Below are 17,915 nucleotides of genomic sequence, written 5' to 3'. Positions count from 1 at the left end.
TAGTCTATAATAACATCAGGCATGAGTGGGGAGGACATGTTGTGCCTCTTTGTGTCTGTGCAGTCTTTAAATAAATCTGCTCCATTCTGCTGACAAATCCCACACGGACAGTTCTTTATGAAAGGTTTTAGTGCCCAAACAAACACACTTTATGAAAGTGTGTGTGTGTGTGTGTGTGTGTCTTACCTCTTCATGACCTTTTCTGACATAAACATTGACCTTGTCAGGACCAGTTGTCCTCATGGTTAAGTTGGAGCTTGTTTTATCTATCTATCTATCTATCTATCTATCTATCTATCTATCTATCTATCTATATATCTGTCTGTCTGTCTGTCTGTCTATCTATCTATCTATCTATCTATCTATCTATCTATCTATCTAACTGTCTAACTGTCTATCTGTCTATCTATCTATCTATCTATCTAAAAAGCGTTTTACTCTTATCTTAGTTCTTCCTCGGTTCCAGTGCTTAGTAACTACAGATAAACATTTCCAGCAGTTTTCTTTAAAATAACATTTATTTCCAGCATATTCATATAATGTGACAGCACAGCTTGAAACATTTGAAGAGGAACTGACTTGACCCAGCACGTTGTCACAAAAATGTTTGAGCTGACTAACAAAGATAAATGAAAAGTCAAATATAGCATAGCATCATCTCATCGTTACCAAATGCGATATATAATACAAGCAGTAATGAAACTAAACAATGTGAGATAAGTGAAATGAAACAAAAAGAAAAAGACTTGTCATTTACAAAACATTAGTTCAACTTTTACAGCGGGGGGAACAGGGTTAACATATGTAAACTACAGGTTTTAATAACTTAATTGTATTATTTCATATGTGTGTGAGAGAGACTGTAATGCATATTTAAAAAAAATCAAAGTCATTTTTTGACCGCAGTTACAATCAGATGAATTTTTTGTTGGGCTTATTTAAAAAAAACAAATCTCGTATTAATAAGTCTAGTAAATTATTTCTACGTATCTTCCATTTCTTTTACATCCAGCAGAGCTGACAGTGAAATCGACGACGACGAAATCATCTATAATTTAAGTATTTTGTGCATCTGGGTTTTACACTTTCCCCCCAGTTTGGTCACCATTTACTGTGTAGTCTATAAATATCTTTTCAATGTCATGTTATTTTATTGGTGGAATATAATGATCAGACTTATACAGTTAGGAATGTCTCCCAAACGTTTTGTCTTCTAACAAATAAAATCACTTTTGAAACTTGCACATAAGTGAGTTGAGTCTTTCCCGCTCTCACCATTTGACTACAAGTCAGATAATCCTATAATTTACAGTAAAAATCTGTAGCCCAAACACATCACAAGATTTTAAGCCAGAACATTCAACACTTGTGGCTACAAATACAGCGGGATGTGTGTGTGTGTGGTCAGTCCAGCAGCCTCACTGCTTGTCCGGCGTGTTGTTGACCAAAGGCCCGTACAGGCCGCTGGCATAGCCCTGCTCTTTGTGTAACATTGTCCTGTCCCTGATCAGGTCACTAAAGGCATAGTCCATCGGGGGTCTGAAGCCCAGAGTGGGCATCAGGCCGGTGGTGGAGTAGGGCGTCATGAAAGCCAGTCCCCGGCTGTGGGCAGAGTAGGCCAGCCGCAGCGGGTTCAGTCCCAGGTGTGTACCCAGAGAATAGGTGCTTGGGTCGGCGCCGAAGTGCGGGGAGTTAGGTTGGAGAGGCGAGAAGGCAGAGCGGTTACTCAGCGTCATGGCTCCCGGTAACATGGGCCTTGTCGGTGCGCCTGTGGACGTGGAGGACGGCGGTGGTTGTTGGGCGTTTTGGAGCATCCTCTCCGCCGTCCACGTCTCCTCCGGCCCGCTTTTGTTGGCCCCATGTGTGTCGCTGTTGTTGAGGATCTGCTCTATGGCCTGAACCACGTCTTTACCACAGCCCTGCAGGACCAGCTCCAGGACGCTCCGCTTGTGGCTGGGGAAAACCCGGGTCAGGATATCGATGGCGTTCATGTGCCGGGAGGCCGCAGAGGAAGGAGAAGGTTCCTGGTCGTCTTTGTCGGTCTCGGAGCCGGAGTCAGAGCCCAGAGAGCTGACCGAGCCGGGAGTCTCCCCTCCGTCCTTCAAAGGCTTGGACACGGGCGAGTTAATGAAAGACTCGCTGTCTCCGTTCTCCGAACCCGAGCCTCCATGTCGACCGTCAGGAGAAGATATGCCCGGGGCCGAGTCGCTCTCAGTGGACGTCGGTTTCCCCACAGACTGCTGTGGCGTGGCAGAGCCGGAGTGCTGGCTCTTTGGAAACAGCTCGTACTTCTGGATACTTGAATCTGTTCATAGAAGCAGAAGAATCGCAGTTTGAGGAATGTATCATGACAAAGTTAGAAACATTATCTAGACTTCACTTTAATAAATAAATAATAACAATAATAATAATAATAATAATAATAGACTGCCCTCAGGAAGGCGCTACAGAGCTGCCATAGCAACCAAAAACATCTGTTTTTCAAGTATTTCAATATCAATATACGTTGGTTATAAAGACAAATCTGTGGACAATTATTATTATTATTATAATTGTGTTATTGTTATTATTATTATCATTATCATTATATTATTATTACTATTTAGGTTATTAGTATTGTTATTCTTAAACTATCAACATCTCTGTCACGCTTCTCACGTTGGGCGGAATAATATATAATATATAGGTCTTTAAAACTGAAATAAAGCACTTTTCACTGCTGCGCGACTTTGTTGCACTTGTGTGCTTGAATGTTTTTTATGCGCAGAGGTGAACTTCTCTGTGCACTGCTCTCTCACCTGAGTTGCTCTCGCTGCTCACAGATCCAAACACCTCGTAGTTCGGACGCGGGGGGATGATGCCGTTGGCGGCGGCCAGAGCGAGTCCCTCCGCGGTGCCGTAGAGCAGCTGCAGCTCCCGGGCTTCGTTCTCCTCCTGCGCCTGTTGCCGCCGCAGTGCCACCTGCGCCGCCATCACCCGCTGCCGCTCCGCGATCAGGGTGCACTTGGCGCACATGCAGTCCTTCCAACGGCAGTAGCGCTTGTGGCCCTTGAGCGCGGACACGACGCCGTGGTTCCTGCAGCGGGCGCACTTCGGGGTGCGCGGGTACTTGTCCGTGGCGCGAAGAAGCAGCTGAGGGCCGCGCAGCAGGCTCCCGGCCATGGACACCGGGATGGATGCTGCCGCCGCCGCCGCTGCAGCTGCTGCAGCCGCTCCTGCGTGGACTTGAGAGGCAGAGGAGACCGTGGGGTGCTCCGGTCTCAGATCCATGCCTGTGATCCTCACTGGTGTCACTGAACTATATGAAGGAGAAAACAACACTGTTCTGAACTTTTTTTGTTGCCTGTGTTAAATCGTTGAAGTTGATCACATCTGTTCAGCTCAGCATCTCTGGTGAAGTCAACAGGTGAAGTCAACGCTGTGAGTCTATACTGACGAGGCGAAAACGAAAAAAAAAAAAAGATCGATGATCGAAACTCTGGTGGAAAGTGTCCTAGAGTCTGTCAAAGAAGCAAACACAAAGAGCAGATACAGTCGACTTTAAATCCGAGTGGAGCAGGAGCAGAGAGGTGCGACCATTCCTCCCCCAGAAGAAAGTGAAAAGTGTCCAGGAGGAGTCGAGGTTGTTACTCACCGCAGCCTGAGACACTAACTTCCTCCTGAGATCTAGTCAGTGGATACAGATCCTCGCTCCCCTCTCTCCTCTATTGTTGCCTCCGTTTTCATTAGACAAATTTGACAACAATGTGGCGTCTGTCATTGGCCAAAGGGGGAAGGAGCAATCTGATTGGCTTTCCTCTTTTTTTTCAACTGTGTCCGCCTGAGTTATTTTTCCAAATATCAAGTGTTAAGAATCTGAAGGGAGTTCCCGGAAAGCTCAAATCGATGCAGTAAATTTCCAAAAAAAGAAATTTATAGGTTTTCAACAATAGCCCGTGTTATTTTGAGGTGCAGCAGCTTCGTCGTAGAATGGGCATGTGGCCAAACTAATTACCCTTATACATGAAGGACAATTTGTATCATTACCAACGCCCACTTTGATTTCATTATATACTAACAAATATTTTACGTTTATGCAAGTAATTACTACGTTTATGTAGTATGAATTTGAGACTGTATTTCTCTCCCAAACGCAGCTGATGCGTGTAGTCTCGCCATCATGGAGGGTAAGTAATCTATCATTTATTTCATGGATTCAACAAGAGGATAAATTTGCTTTCTATGAGAATTTTTTTTTCGTTATTTGCAGCAGGTTTTTATTGACCGCAGATAAGTGGCTAAAGAACTTGCACGCGCAGTTTACAGGAACACTGGTGTCCAAATTATTCATGATCTCGTCTTGTGGTCGTCACATGTAACGAAATCTCGTTGCAGTTTTTGTTTTTTTAATACGGTTTATTGCAATTTACAACTTAGCGATTAACTCACGCAATAAAACAGTGAATTCGTGGAGTGGTGAATTAAACGCGCGTGCCAGAGTACAATTTTCGTTTGCCTTGATTTAGTTTTTCCAGTATATTTATTTTTAAAATGTCAAAAATGTGATGTAAATTAATTAAAAGAAATTTCAAAGAAAAATTATAAAAACGACTATTCACTCGATATTTTGTGCTGTTATTTCTGCTAAAATTATTTATTTCCTCTGATCAATGCAACTCTCCGTGTCGTGACTCGTGACACATGTGATGCGCGTCTGTGCATCATTACAGCAAATTATTTCACTTCATTATTATAATTGTAATTATTGACTTGAACATATTTTTCAATAAAGGCTATTGTTGATTATTAATTATTAACATTATTGTGCAATTTACATTTTCAAATCAGCAACATTATAATTTTGTATAGGGAAGCATAGAGACAATCGTTTAAAATAATCCTTAAATGCTTAATGCAACGAATTGTTAACATAACAATAATAATAACAATGATGTCTAATTAAAATACCATATCCTTATATAAACAAATAAAATAACATAATCATCATTATTTTTAACATTTGAGGGTTGAAGGGGGGTTTACACTGGTTTTCTCCTCCGTTTTCACAGAAACGTGTGTATGTAAAGTGAGCGGCGACTCTTCCTGCCGTCGCTTTTATTAAAAAGACTAACCATAACAGTGAGGGCTCGCTCACATGCAGAGCTACAAAAGGACAGCGCGCGCGCGCTCCAAACACCTGCTTTCTCACCTGTTCACCCAGTGCAGCAGAGAAATCATGTAGCTTTATTTAAATCCCTTTTTAAAAAATGTCTTTCTGTTTTAAATAAACAACTGTCCCGGGAAAAACAACAACTAAAAGAAAGATCAACAATAGTAGTCTATTGGAGCTGCTGGAGAAAGGAATGAAATGGCTGCTCGGTGCGTGCATGTGCATCTCTCTCTCTCTCTCTCTCTCTCTCTCTCACTCTCACTCTTTCTCTCTCTCTCTCTTTCCCCCTCACCAGCCTTATTGTTTACTTTCTGAATCACTGTAAGCAAATGCCATCTGTTTCCCTCGCCGCTGTCATCTGCACCTTAATTACCTCGCCAACAGGCTAATGGATACGATATTAAAACTACATCTTTTTGACATTCAAAGTAATTATGTGCATGGGCGGATGGAACTCGCCTGTTTGGTAAAGCGATAGTTGCAAACTGCAGAGGCAGACTACAGGCAGGGCCGTGCTGTTCACCTGCAGCCTGTCGTTCCTCAGTATATTATCACTTTAGCTGCCTTTATAGTGTGATGGTGGAGAAATGTCTTTATGTAGATTGTAGTGTTTCCTCCCAAATCAAGTCATTGTAAGAGCAGAAATAAGGCGAGAAGCTGCACATGTGCACAACAAAGGACAAGGTACTTTGTTTATAGTTGCACATAGTGCACATACAGACCCCAGGTGGTGCTCAAGCATCTGCCCCCGTTGCCCTATGTGACCATGCACATGCATTTATTTAAATTTTAAAATATATGTGTATGTCACCAATGGCTAATGTTTAATTAAAGGTGTGAAATAATGCACCAAAAACAGTTAAGTTGTAGGCCAGTGCCATTATTCAATTACAAGCTCAGCTGGGCCACATTTTCAAACCAAATTTAAAATTGAAAACCAAAGTTAAAAACAATAAAATAACTGTACGTGAACACAATCTGTGGTAGTTGCAATAATGTTTTTCACTTAGAAATAAAACTATTTTGCTCATTCTGTCCATTGTACACCACAAATTGCATTAGTTTTAGTAAATTAGTTTGTCATATTTAACACCATGGTGCAACTCAAAGTGCATAAAATCAAAAAGGTGCACAACATCAGCATAGTTTGAATTAAAATAAATATTTGTCACATATGACCCATGCATGGTCAGTGCTACTGTAGGAATTTATGTAGGGACCATGACTGGCTGGGCCTCTAAGATGTTGCTTTTGGGCCACATGTTGCCCGCGGCCCCCACTGGAATAGACATTTATATGCAGTAATTTGTAAAACAATTGAGTATGATTATTAATCATCTACATGTAAACAACTGCAGGATTTTCCCAGTTCATAGTCGGTTAAGTGCAGAGTTAAACCACAGTTTCCATGTTGAAAGTGAATTGAAGTGACGTAATGAGATATACTAATCAATCCATCTTTGTACAGTCCACACCCCAAAGAACTTTATACAACACCAAATAGTAGCAGGAATAAAAACATCCATTGCTACGTGTTTATTGTCCACAGAGAGACGTTAAGGCTCCTGTGAATTAATCCTAAACATTTAACGCCGACTCTGGTTCCGACTCCAGTTTCACTGGCGCGTAAACTTCAGTCCACTCATTGTTTTATCATCACTGTTGGCGAAATGTTCATTTTTCAAAGATATGCATTATGACGGGGGATTAAGTTCGCCATTCTTCCTCCTGGTCCAATTAAAAATGCCCCCCGCGCAATTAAAAGTGACTGTGAGCACTTAGAAAATCCAACATTCTTTTTACCACTTCATTAGGCGTGTGCATCAAAAAAAAAGAAGCTCCGCGCTGCTTTCATTTCTTTCATAAAGGCTACAGAGAGAGTGGGTTTTTAACACCCTTTTAAGATCAAAACAAAGGCCATGCTTGACCCAACATATGTAGCAGCATGTTTCCGCTGCCCCTGCACCCCGGTGCTTCTTTCTAGCGGCCTCTCCCACTGCCTCTGCCCCGCCTGCAGCCCACATGGGCCCGGATCCCCTCCCGCGCTCTCCCGCTGCAGCAGCCGGCTCTGTCACACTGAGGCAGAGGTTAGAGTAGCAGTTAGACAAGAGGCCGCGGAGAAAAGAGACGCGAGGGGTTTTTCACTCAAGTATTTACACGCTTGACGGGCGCACCGAGCACAGGCCCGGGCTTTTCAGGCGAGAGGCTGTTAACCTGCGCCACTTCACACCAGCTCCACCGCGCACACGGATCAGGCTTAATGCATTCCTTTAAAGGCAGAGTCGGGGGAGCAGCGAGGGCTGGAGACACACTGGACTCACCGCTGCGCATGGTTTATAACCCGCTTTACACGCACACGCACAAAGGAAGTGTGTAAACGCTGAATCACGCAATAAATATGTTTTAAATAAGGACGAGGAGTGAGATTTGCAGAGAGAGAACCAAAGAGAAAGCACTCGGAGAGCGCAAACCTGCGCCAATAAAGCCGCTCAGTTTCGCCTGTCTCTGGATTATCATCCTCCAGTGAGTCATAATCTACATTCCACGAAAATTCCATCCAAATCTGACCTTTACTTTTCCAGTTATGCTGTAAATAAACAGACAGACAGACATCACCTCCTAAACGGACACAACGCGTGGATTTCAAAACATCGGTTTGTTGGTGATGATTAGTTATAATAAGTAATAATAAAAATAAGACTAATAATAATGCACTTTAAAAGGCAACAGTGCACATTCAATTAGGCTTAATGTGTACAATATATAAGTAAAATGAGTGTATTTTCAGTTTAAGTGACGAAATGATTATTTCTACAATAATAGTGTTACGTTACAAGTCATCAGACGGAACATTTTTCAATCATCATTTACTATCGTTGCATTAATGTGAGCAGCACTGAAGGAACGTCATGTACCGAATGCTCATTTCATCTCGAATTATCCATCGATACGTTTGACGTGAAGTGGATTGAAAGAAGGTGCAATAGTGTAGCATCGAGTGGAATCACTTGCATCGATTTGAAGTGTACTTAAGTGTTGTCGTGAACATTCCCCTGCAGCAGTGGAGTGGAGAATCAAGTGAATAGTGATGGAAAGTGTGAGCTCGCAGCCTCACATGCAAAGGTCAAACATACATATAGAGGCTACATTTGAGCTGAAGAGGCACTTCAGGCTGAAAGAGAGGAAGGGAGAGGAAGGGAGAGGATGACCCCCTCCAAACCCCCTCAGGCTTTATCACCCCCTCAACCGCTAGAATAACACTTATTGGTAAATGGGGGATAACCCTCTGCCATGGCGTATGAATATTTGAAGGGTTCCTCTCTGCCAGAACTGATGGCCAGCGCTCTCTCTCTCTCTCTCTCACACACACACTCACACACACACACACACGCACACACACTCTCTCATTTTATGCCCTCGAGCTAGTTTGGCAGGGATTATCTTTGTTTAATGAATGGGCTACAAGTATTCATCAACACAGCGAGATTATTGGGCTCTTTCTGCAAGGCCTATAGCGGCATATAACTCCCGTGTGTGTGTGTGTGAGAGAGAGAGAGAGAGAGAGAGAGGGAGGGAGGGAGAGGGGGAGAGAGAGAGAGAGGGAGAGAGAGAGCGACCTACACACTGCAGCCAATTAAAATGCACTCTCCCCTGCTCTATCCCTCCACATCTGCCTCTTTTCTCCACCAACGAATGGCGCAGAAAAGAAGGAAGCTCATGAATAGCCGCTCATTGAGATCACAGATGGAGTATGGCTTTCTTTTTGCTAGAAATTTGAGAAACACCATTGTCCCCAATCAAAACTCAATGTGTTCGCCTACAATGGCGCCGGCTTTGAGCTGCGCCGCTTCAATTGGCCTTGTTTTTGAAACTTGAAGTGTTCCGCACAAAGACGCGGTCCTCCTAGATCCTAGCTTCGCGCCAGTGTGTGTGTGTGTGTGTGTGTGTGTGTTACAACCCTAACTCGTTGGGAAGGGGAAATAACATAAATTACCAGATGGAATTGGTTTGGCAAAAATTAGGTGGTTTTATTAACACGGAGGGTAAACTTAGAATAAATCAATTACAATAAACCAAGGGAGGAGGTGGCTATTCCCAAAATCAAAATACCAAAAACACATCAAAATCAAAACACCAAACTGGGAATAGCACCCCTAAGTCCGATTTACCAGGGACAGGGTTTAGTACCAAACAAAACACCGGCTCAGGGCCGTCAACTTAGAATACACACACACTTAAAACCAAAAGGAATATCTCAAATCAAAATCTGGCGCGCAGGCCGAGCCAAAGTGGCTAACAAACAAACTAGTATTCACAGTAGTCAAAACTCACAAATATCGAAGTGAATAATCAAGAGCAGATACAAAATCAGAGCAACAAAGGGGTCAACTGTTCACTTGGAAGCACAGTGCCCGCGAGTGAATCTCTGCTGCTGGTTCTTAACAGGTGTGATGGTGAACGAGCTGAGGCAGGATTGGTTTAGGTGAAGCTGGAGCCGGGTGACCCAATCACAGTGCAGGGGACAGGCAGGCCGAGGCAGGCAGGTGACTTGGTGGAGGAAGACCAGGCAGGAACCAGAGCCACCAATCAGGAGCAAGGGCTGGCACATGTCTTCTGCATACTAACACATGACAGACACTGGTGGCAGGGCGTCACAGCCAAGGGCCGTGACACCCCCCCCCTTAAACTCAAACTAGCAAGTTTGTCAACACTAACCAAAATATGACATACACACAAGATACTTACGCTCTGGACAGGGCATCGGCAAACATGTTTTCAGACCCTTTCTTATGCTGTATATTTAAGGGGAAATCTTGTACGAGGAGAGCCCACCGCATTAGACGCTGATTATGATTATACATGCGCGACAAAAACACAAGTGGGTTATGATCGGTGTAGACGAGAACTGGCGAAGGACTGGACCCAACATATACCTCGAAGTGTTGTAGCGCGAGTAGCAAAGCGAGGGTTTCTTTTTCGATGGTGGAATAGTTAGCTTGGTATTTATTGAACTTATGTGAATAATAGCTGACAGGGTGATCTATTCCTTGCGCATCTTCCTGGAACAGCACAGCACCGGCCCCGACAGCGCTGGCGTCAACTTCTAGTTTAAAAGGTCGAGAGAGATCAGGAGCAGCGAGAACAGGAGCATGGCAGAGGAGTGACATAACACTGTCAAAAGCATTTTGACACTCCTGAGTCCATTTAAAATCGACCTTCGGGCTGAGCAGAGAGGTAAGAGGGTAAACGACTGTGGAGAAATTGCGGCAGAAATTTCGGTAATAACCCACCATTCCTAAAAATCTGCGCAGCTCACGCCTGGTGGTGGGAACGTGGTAACGAGTGATGGCTTCTACTTTGGCATCCACAGGTCGTACCTGGCCCTGACCCACTTGATGTCCCAAATAAATCACTGTAGCTTTCCCAAACTCGCACTTTGCCAGATTGAGGGTGAGAGAAGCTTGTGCCAGACGTGTAAATACTTGTCTTAATATTTTCATGTGTTCATCCCAAGTGGAAGTGTACACAACGAGATCATCTAAATATGCACTGCAGTTAGGGATGTCACCCAGGACCTGGTTTACTAGGCGCTGGAAGGTGGCTGGAGCATTACATAGGCCAAATGCCATGACATTGTATTGTAAGAACTGATCAGGTGTCACAAAAGCAGATATTTCCGAAGCGCGTTTGGTGAGAGGGACTTGCCAATACCCTTTCAATAAATCCAACTTACTAACATAATTCGCATTCCCCACATTATCCACACAGTCCTCCATCCTAGGTAAAGGATATGAGTCGGGGACTGTCACAGAATTTACTTTGCGAAAATCCGTTACAAAGCGAGATGAACCATCAGATTTAGCTTCTAACAGGCAGGGTGAGCTCCACGCGCTTGAACTGGGTTTCGCCAAACCGTGCTGTAAAAGATAATCAGTTTCTTTTTTCATTAGAGCACGTTTTACGGGGTTGATGCGGTATGAGTGCTGCTTTATGGGTTTTGCATCCTTCACATCTATGTCATGCTGTATGAGAGTGGTCTGCGTGGGAACATTACTAAGCAGACATCTGAACTCTGTCACTAAGTTAACCACATCATTCTGCTGGTCGAGAGACAGGTGGGAGAGTTTTGTTGGCAAGACCTCTAACATTTCGGTGTTGGGCAGTCGCGCACTTTGCGCAGCGGGGTGAGGTGGACGCAACCCATCCTCATTAACGGGAGCGTCAACAGACTCTGTTGGGCTTCTCACTACCGCGGGTGCACAGAAAACAAGTGGAGGTGGCAGTTTAACGGACTCAAACGGTGCAGTCTCTCGAGAATGGTACAGTTTTAGCATATTAATGTGACAGACTCGGGATTTACGCCGTCTGTCAGGTGTGCCGATGACATAGTCATATTCGTTAAGACGCTTGAGGACATCATAGGGGCCTGAAAACTTTGCAGAGAGAGCTGAACCTAATACCGGGAGTAAAACGAGGACCTTATCCCCGATTCGAAACTCACGCTTCGTGGCGGTCTGATCATAGCGTTTTTTCATGCCCACTTGAGAACGAGTCAGACATTGTTTGGCAACAGCATTAGCTCGAAGCAAACGTTCACGGAAATGACTGACATACTGCGCCACTGTTTTATCCGCCGACGCTGCAGACAGCAACAGGAATCGCTCCTTTAGTGCTCTGAGCGGTCCACGCGGAGTGTGACCGAAAACGAGCTCAGCCGGACTAAAACCGAGCGATTCCTGCACAGCCTCTCTGGCAGCGAATAGCATAAATGGGACACCCTCATCCCAGCTCTTCCCTGTCTCTAAACAATACTTACGCAGCATGGACTTTAGTGTCTGATGCCACCGCTCCAGTGCGCCCTGAGACTCTGGATGATAAGCGCTTGACACAATGTGTTGGACATTTAATGTTTTAACCACCTCTTTAAAAAGCCGCGATTGAAAATTTGTGCCCTGATCAGTTTGAATGACTTTTGGGAGTCCGAAAGTAGAAAAAAACTTAGTTAGCGCCTTGATAACATGGTTAGTGGTTATTTGGCGCAATGGAACAGCTTCGGGAAATCTGGTTGCAGCACACATGATGGTTAACAAATATTGATTACCAGATTTTGACTTAGGGAGAGGGCCAACACAGTCAACGATGACGCGGTCAAAGGGTTCGGTTACGGGAATAGGATGCAGTGGGGCAGGTGGTATAGTCTGATTAGGTTTCCCGGTGACTTGACAGATGTGACAACTACGACAGAAGCGAGAGACATCCTGTTTTAATCCTGGCCAGAAAAAATGTTGTAACAGGAGCCGATAGGTTTTTGTAACGCCAAGGTGTCCGGACCACTGGCTCTCGTGTGCTAATGACAAGACTTGCTGTCGGTAACAAACTGGAATTACGATTTGGTTTACGGAGTTCCAGTCTGAAGTATCATCACTGGAAGGTGACCACCTACGCATTAGTATGCCTTGATCCATAAAATAAGCTACTTTATCCCGGTTAACCTGCTCCGTACTTACCACACTAGCAAAACACTTCTGCAATGTTGGGTCAGTCTTTTGCGCAGCACCCAACCGATCACGGGTGACAGGGAAAGCAGTACCATCAGCAGGTGGAGGTTGCGGAGCAGGGGGCTTTAACGCTTCCGCCTGCAGAGCGTGAGGTGTGTCAACAGCCACCTGTTGAGTCATCTGGGTGTCATCTGAAAAAGCGGACATCATCACAGTGTCATTCAGAGAAATTTCAGGACATTTTTGCAATTGTGCCCGAGTGATTACGCAAGCGGGATACAGACCAGAGGATGACGTTGGCTGCTCGACTAGGTCAGGGATATCTAGCACCTCCAAGGCAGGGGTCACTTTACCACCAGCCATATCATTTCCCATTAACATGATAATGCCTTTTATGGGCAAAGCAGGACAAACAGCAACAGGAAAGGTACCTGTTATTAAAGGTGACTCGATATATATACGATGCATCGGCCTAGGGATATAACCCATTTCTATGCCACGCAATGCAATACTGTATCCACACGAGGATTGCTCTGAGAACGGCAACGCACTGGCCAAAATCACCGACTGTGAAGCACCGGTGTCGCGCAAGATGGATATTTGGCTCTTGTCAGTGGACTCTCCTGTCAAGGAAACATTCCCTTTAAAAATAAAAGGGTTGAAGCACAGATCAGGTTTTTCAATGGCGCAGGGAGTGAAGACATGGCGACGGGTCTCTGACTGGATTAAACCACTCCCTTTTGGTGGAGCAGAACTTTCCTGGTTCTTACGCTTCAGGGTCAAACAGTCTGCAATGACATGTCCAGTGCGGTGACAATAAAAACACTCTCTACTTTCCTTCTGGAGACTGGAGTTTTTAACAGTAAACCGAGGCTCAGCTGATACAGCTTTGGGTCTCTCACCGGCTGCAGTGGAAGATGTTTTGTGGATTAACACATATTCATCAGCTAGAACTGCTGCTGAGGTGAGTGATGTTACTTTTTGTTCATTTAGGTACACCACAATGCGTTCAGGTAGACAGGTTTTAAACTCTTCCAACAGAAGGAGTTCCCGTAACGAAGTAAATGTATCTGCTTTACAGGCTGTACACCACTTATCTAATAAGGTAGATTTCTCCCGAGCAAACTCAACATAAGTCTGGGAGGCTATTTTCCTTTTTTGTCGAAACCTTTGGCGGTAAGCCTCGGGAACCAGCTCATAGGCTTGCAAAATGGCAATTTTCACATTTTCATAGTTAAGACTCTGTTCAAGGGGAAGTGCAGCCACAATCTCTTGAGCTTTTCCCTGCAGTCTACATTGAATTAACAGAGTCCAAACTTCAGGCGGCCACCGTAACGCCGTAGCAATACGTTCAAAAGCTGCAAAGTATGAATCAACCTCACTCTCCCGAAATGTTGGCACCAAGGACACATGCTTGGTAACGTCAAAACTATCAGTGGATGACAGGGGATAAGAATGAGGCGCCGCTACTCGACCAGCAGGTGCGACCTGAGCCTGAGATTGTAATTCTAGCTGACGCAACCGTATGGCTTTGTCGGCTTCAATCTCTAGCTTTCGAATTTCCAGCTGTCTGTCCTGAGCTTCCTTTCTTTCCTGAGCTTCGATCTGTAGGCGGGCAAGGCGTACCTTTAGCCGCGCCACATCACGAGAGCTAGAACTACCACTGAGGGTAAGAGCATCGAAGCGAGGAAGCGTGAACGGAGTGTCCCCCCGTGCACCTTCGTCATCACCTCCTCCGACCTCAGGAGTAGGCGGTACTTTTCCCACCTTAAGGCTACCCACATTGCCTGCTTGGGCGCCATCACGAAGCTCAGCTGACACCGGCAACGCACCAGAGCTGTAGGATAAGCGGATCACGCCCAGCTTCACCAAGTGATCCACTACTTGAGCTTTAAGCTCCTTTTTAGCAATTTGCTTCGGGAGGTCGAGGTTATAATGACTCACAATTTGCACTAAATCACACTTTCGACATTTATCAATTTGATCCAAAGAAGGATCAACCAAAAAACTTTCTAAACTAAAACTGTATCTGGACTCAGCTGCCATTTTTACCCACACACACTATTTAATTATCTATAAATTTACCCACCAATTAATTAATACAATTTTTGCTTCCTTTTTTTTTCAAATCCCGGACGAGCCCCCACTTATGTTACAACCCTAACTCGTTGGGAAGGGGAAATAACATAAATTACCAGATGGAATTGGTTTGGCAAAAATTAGGTGGTTTTATTAACACGGAGGGTAAACTTAGAATAAATCAATTACAATAAACCAAGGGAGGAGGTGGCTATTCCCAAAATCAAAATACCAAAAACACATCAAAATCAAAACACCAAACTGGGAATAGCACCCCTAAGTCCGATTTACCAGGGACAGGGTTTAGTACCAAACAAAACACCGGCTCAGGGCCGTCAACTTAGAATACACACACACTTAAAACCAAAAGGAATATCTCAAATCAAAATCTGGCGCGCAGGCCGAGCCAAAGTGGCTAACAAACAAACTAGTATTCACAGTAGTCAAAACTCACAAATATCGAAGTGAATAATCAAGAGCAGATACAAAATCAGAGCAACAAAGGGGTCAACTGTTCACTTGGAAGCACAGTGCCCGCGAGTGAATCTCTGCTGCTGGTTCTTAACAGGTGTGATGGTGAACGAGCTGAGGCAGGATTGGTTTAGGTGAAGCTGGAGCCGGGTGACCCAATCACAGTGCAGGGGACAGGCAGGCCGAGGCAGGCAGGTGACTTGGTGGAGGAAGACCAGGCAGGAACCAGAGCCACCAATCAGGAGCAAGGGCTGGCACATGTCTTCTGCATACTAACACATGACAGACACTGGTGGCAGGGCGTCACAGCCAAGGGCCGTGACAGTGTGTTTCTCAGAAAAGAAAAAAAAAACACAATTAATATGAAGCTGTAATTACTCCCCTTCACGCCACTGCATCCATTCAGGACCCCACTGGCCCATTTATTACTTTATTCCATGCCGACCTTAATCCAAATACCAGTATGTATGTATATATTTATATACATATACATATACATATATATGTATATAATCGTATTTCGTTATTATAATTTAATTAAAATCAAATGTTGTTGTACGTGTTGTATTAGTACATTATTGTGGTTGTTTTATGATTATAGATTCTATTTGTTTAAAATTGGTTTACATTTTGTTTTGTTTTTTTCTGTCTCTCGTGCATCAAACATTATCTTCAGAGAGACGCGTGCCACTGAGTCTCAGTTATAAATATATACCTCCCGGTAAGAGTCAACGCCAATACATGCTTATATTCTGTATAATATTGAATACATTCAAATGGACAGAGGTGAATAAAACTGGAATCTTCTCTCATGAACACAGCACAGGGTTTACCACTAAAAGGCCATTTATGGTTCTATTTTTTTTAATTACTTAGATTTTAATGCTACTCCCACATAAACTCTCCCTGAAGCAACAACATTGTTCTTATATTAACAACAAAACGAAATGCAGTCTTTTGAGTCTTTCATGCATGAAAAAGAGAGCTGCTTTTCTAAGTAAACAATGAGAAACTACAAGATAAACTCTCTTTGCAATCATTAAAACTAATAATAATTTCCTTTCTTATTTTTTGATTTTTTTCTAACAACATCATATTTATTTTATTTTTAAACAAAGTTTTAAAAAAAAAGAAAGAAAAAAGAACAGTGAGTCCTGACTCTTTATCTCTTTAAGCAACAGTTTAAGTGATAATCTACAGATGTGCTGCAGTGGTGACTTCACGTCTCTCATCAGTGAGATGAAACAATAAAAGTGTCATGTGCTGCGCTCCATAGGCTTCACTGTATGTGCTGGGTTTACATATTAAGAGAAAACAGGGACAGTAGCAAGTACTGAGAACATAAGGAGGCCAATTATAAAATCAGATTACCTACTTGTTGAATCCCCTTTGCATTGTGCATTTTCTCCCGCCTAATTATATCTTAATTGTTTAAATTAGACCTATATATTTTCTGTTTCACCAAAACAGCAGCTGAATAATAGGCCTTTCATTAAGGATGCTAGAGTTGGAATAAGAAAAAGCACGATACGGTTCCAGCCTTTGAAGCATTTAGAGCTTTATATGTCTTTAAATCAGATTAGTAACATGGTTGCGAGGAGAATGTGTGTTTTGTTTTTTCCGAGATAAAAATCAAAGTCTTTCCACGTCTATTGTGTCATTAACAAACGGAGCTGTGAGCAGAAAGAGACAGCGAGGCAGAGATGACCCTCCCTTTGTGTCCATCCAACAGTTTAAGCTGCACAGATTCTGTTTCTTTGGGCAGAGCCAGCGTCTGAGAAAGTAAACTCGGGGTGACCCTCTAGGTTAGGCCAGTCTGGGACACAAGGGGAGATCCTGTGATTCAGGGAGCCGCCGCGCTCTGAGATCTCAGTGGGTCCCACTTCAAAAGGAGGGAGGGGAAGACGACGAGTATCAGGAATTTTGTCCCCTGCATTCTTGACCCCGGTGGAGCTGGTTAAACATCACAGACGCTTTCCTCCTTTGTCGCACAGAGGATCACGACAGAAACCTGATGTTGCCACCACTGAATTTGTGTCCCTGGAAGCCGACAGAGTAATCTCATTACCACACGAGACACCTCGTCTTCCCCCCTGTGTCACATCTAACGGCTGCTGACGCTGATGAAGACATCCAACCAAAGTTTGACTAACAAGTCAAAGATGTGTTGTAGTAAATATTTGAAGTTATCTTTTGTGTGTTCAGTGGCTGTAACTAACATTATTTTGATTATATTCAGTTGAAGGCGATTTACAGGGTCTGTTCTTACATACAGCCCCTTTAAATGTCACTATTTGGTCTGCTATGAATAAAAAGGTGTTTTTCTCAGTTAATGAGGTCTAAGATTCTGATGATGATTATAAGATCAAATACACATCCTCAACTAATACTTAAAATGATATGGATATTTAAAGTTACCTATTGTGTGTTAAGGGCCGTCTGAATACTGACACTGCACATTAAAGAACATCATTTTTGAGATTCTGTGGTGTGTGATTTACACCAGAGAATCTCAAAAAGTCATTCTTTTGCAACCGGATCCGAAAGTCATAGTGACTTCGATGTTTGACACCATTTCCACTGCAAATAAATGAAACTGTGTTGAGTTTACATGGACAAAAGTGAAAAAAAAAGAGCAAGCTCAGTTCTTCAGAATAAATTTGAGTTCAAGATAAAAAGTTGAAATGGAGTCCAGAGTTTTCTTCTTGTAATACATT

General features: G+C 43.6%; 1 protein-coding gene across 1 annotated transcript; it reads right to left on the bottom strand.

The window, feature by feature from the left end:
- Nucleotides 1–527: 527 nt before the first annotated feature.
- dmrta2 (DMRT-like family A2) lies at nt 528–4,438 on the bottom strand. Its single transcript, XM_058638604.1, has 2 exons — nt 2,799–4,438; nt 528–2,305 (listed from the first exon to the last, which is right to left on the bottom strand). The coding sequence occupies exons 1-2, from the start codon at nt 3,268–3,270 to the stop codon at nt 1,419–1,421; spliced, it is 1,359 nt and encodes a 452-aa protein (XP_058494587.1). The 5' UTR covers nt 3,271–4,438; the 3' UTR covers nt 528–1,418.
- Between the last annotated feature and the right edge of the window lie 13,477 nt (nt 4,439–17,915).

Source organism: Solea solea, chromosome 9, assembly GCF_958295425.1.
Source record: "Solea solea chromosome 9, fSolSol10.1, whole genome shotgun sequence".
Taxonomy (NCBI): domain Eukaryota; kingdom Metazoa; phylum Chordata; class Actinopteri; order Pleuronectiformes; family Soleidae; genus Solea; species Solea solea.
The sequence above is the reverse complement of the archived record's forward strand: the minus strand, read 5'-3'. Positions and strand labels throughout refer to the sequence as shown.

Excerpts from the sequence above, each read along its gene's own strand:
- dmrta2 (XM_058638604.1), bottom strand. The coding sequence starts at position 3,270 with ATGGATCTGAGACCGGAGCACCCCACGGTCTCCTCTGCCTCTCAAGTC. Across the intron at positions 2,306-2,798 it reads GAGCAGCGAGAGCAACTCAG|ATTCAAGTATCCAGAAGTAC; the intron begins GTGAGAGAGCAG and ends TTCTATGAACAG.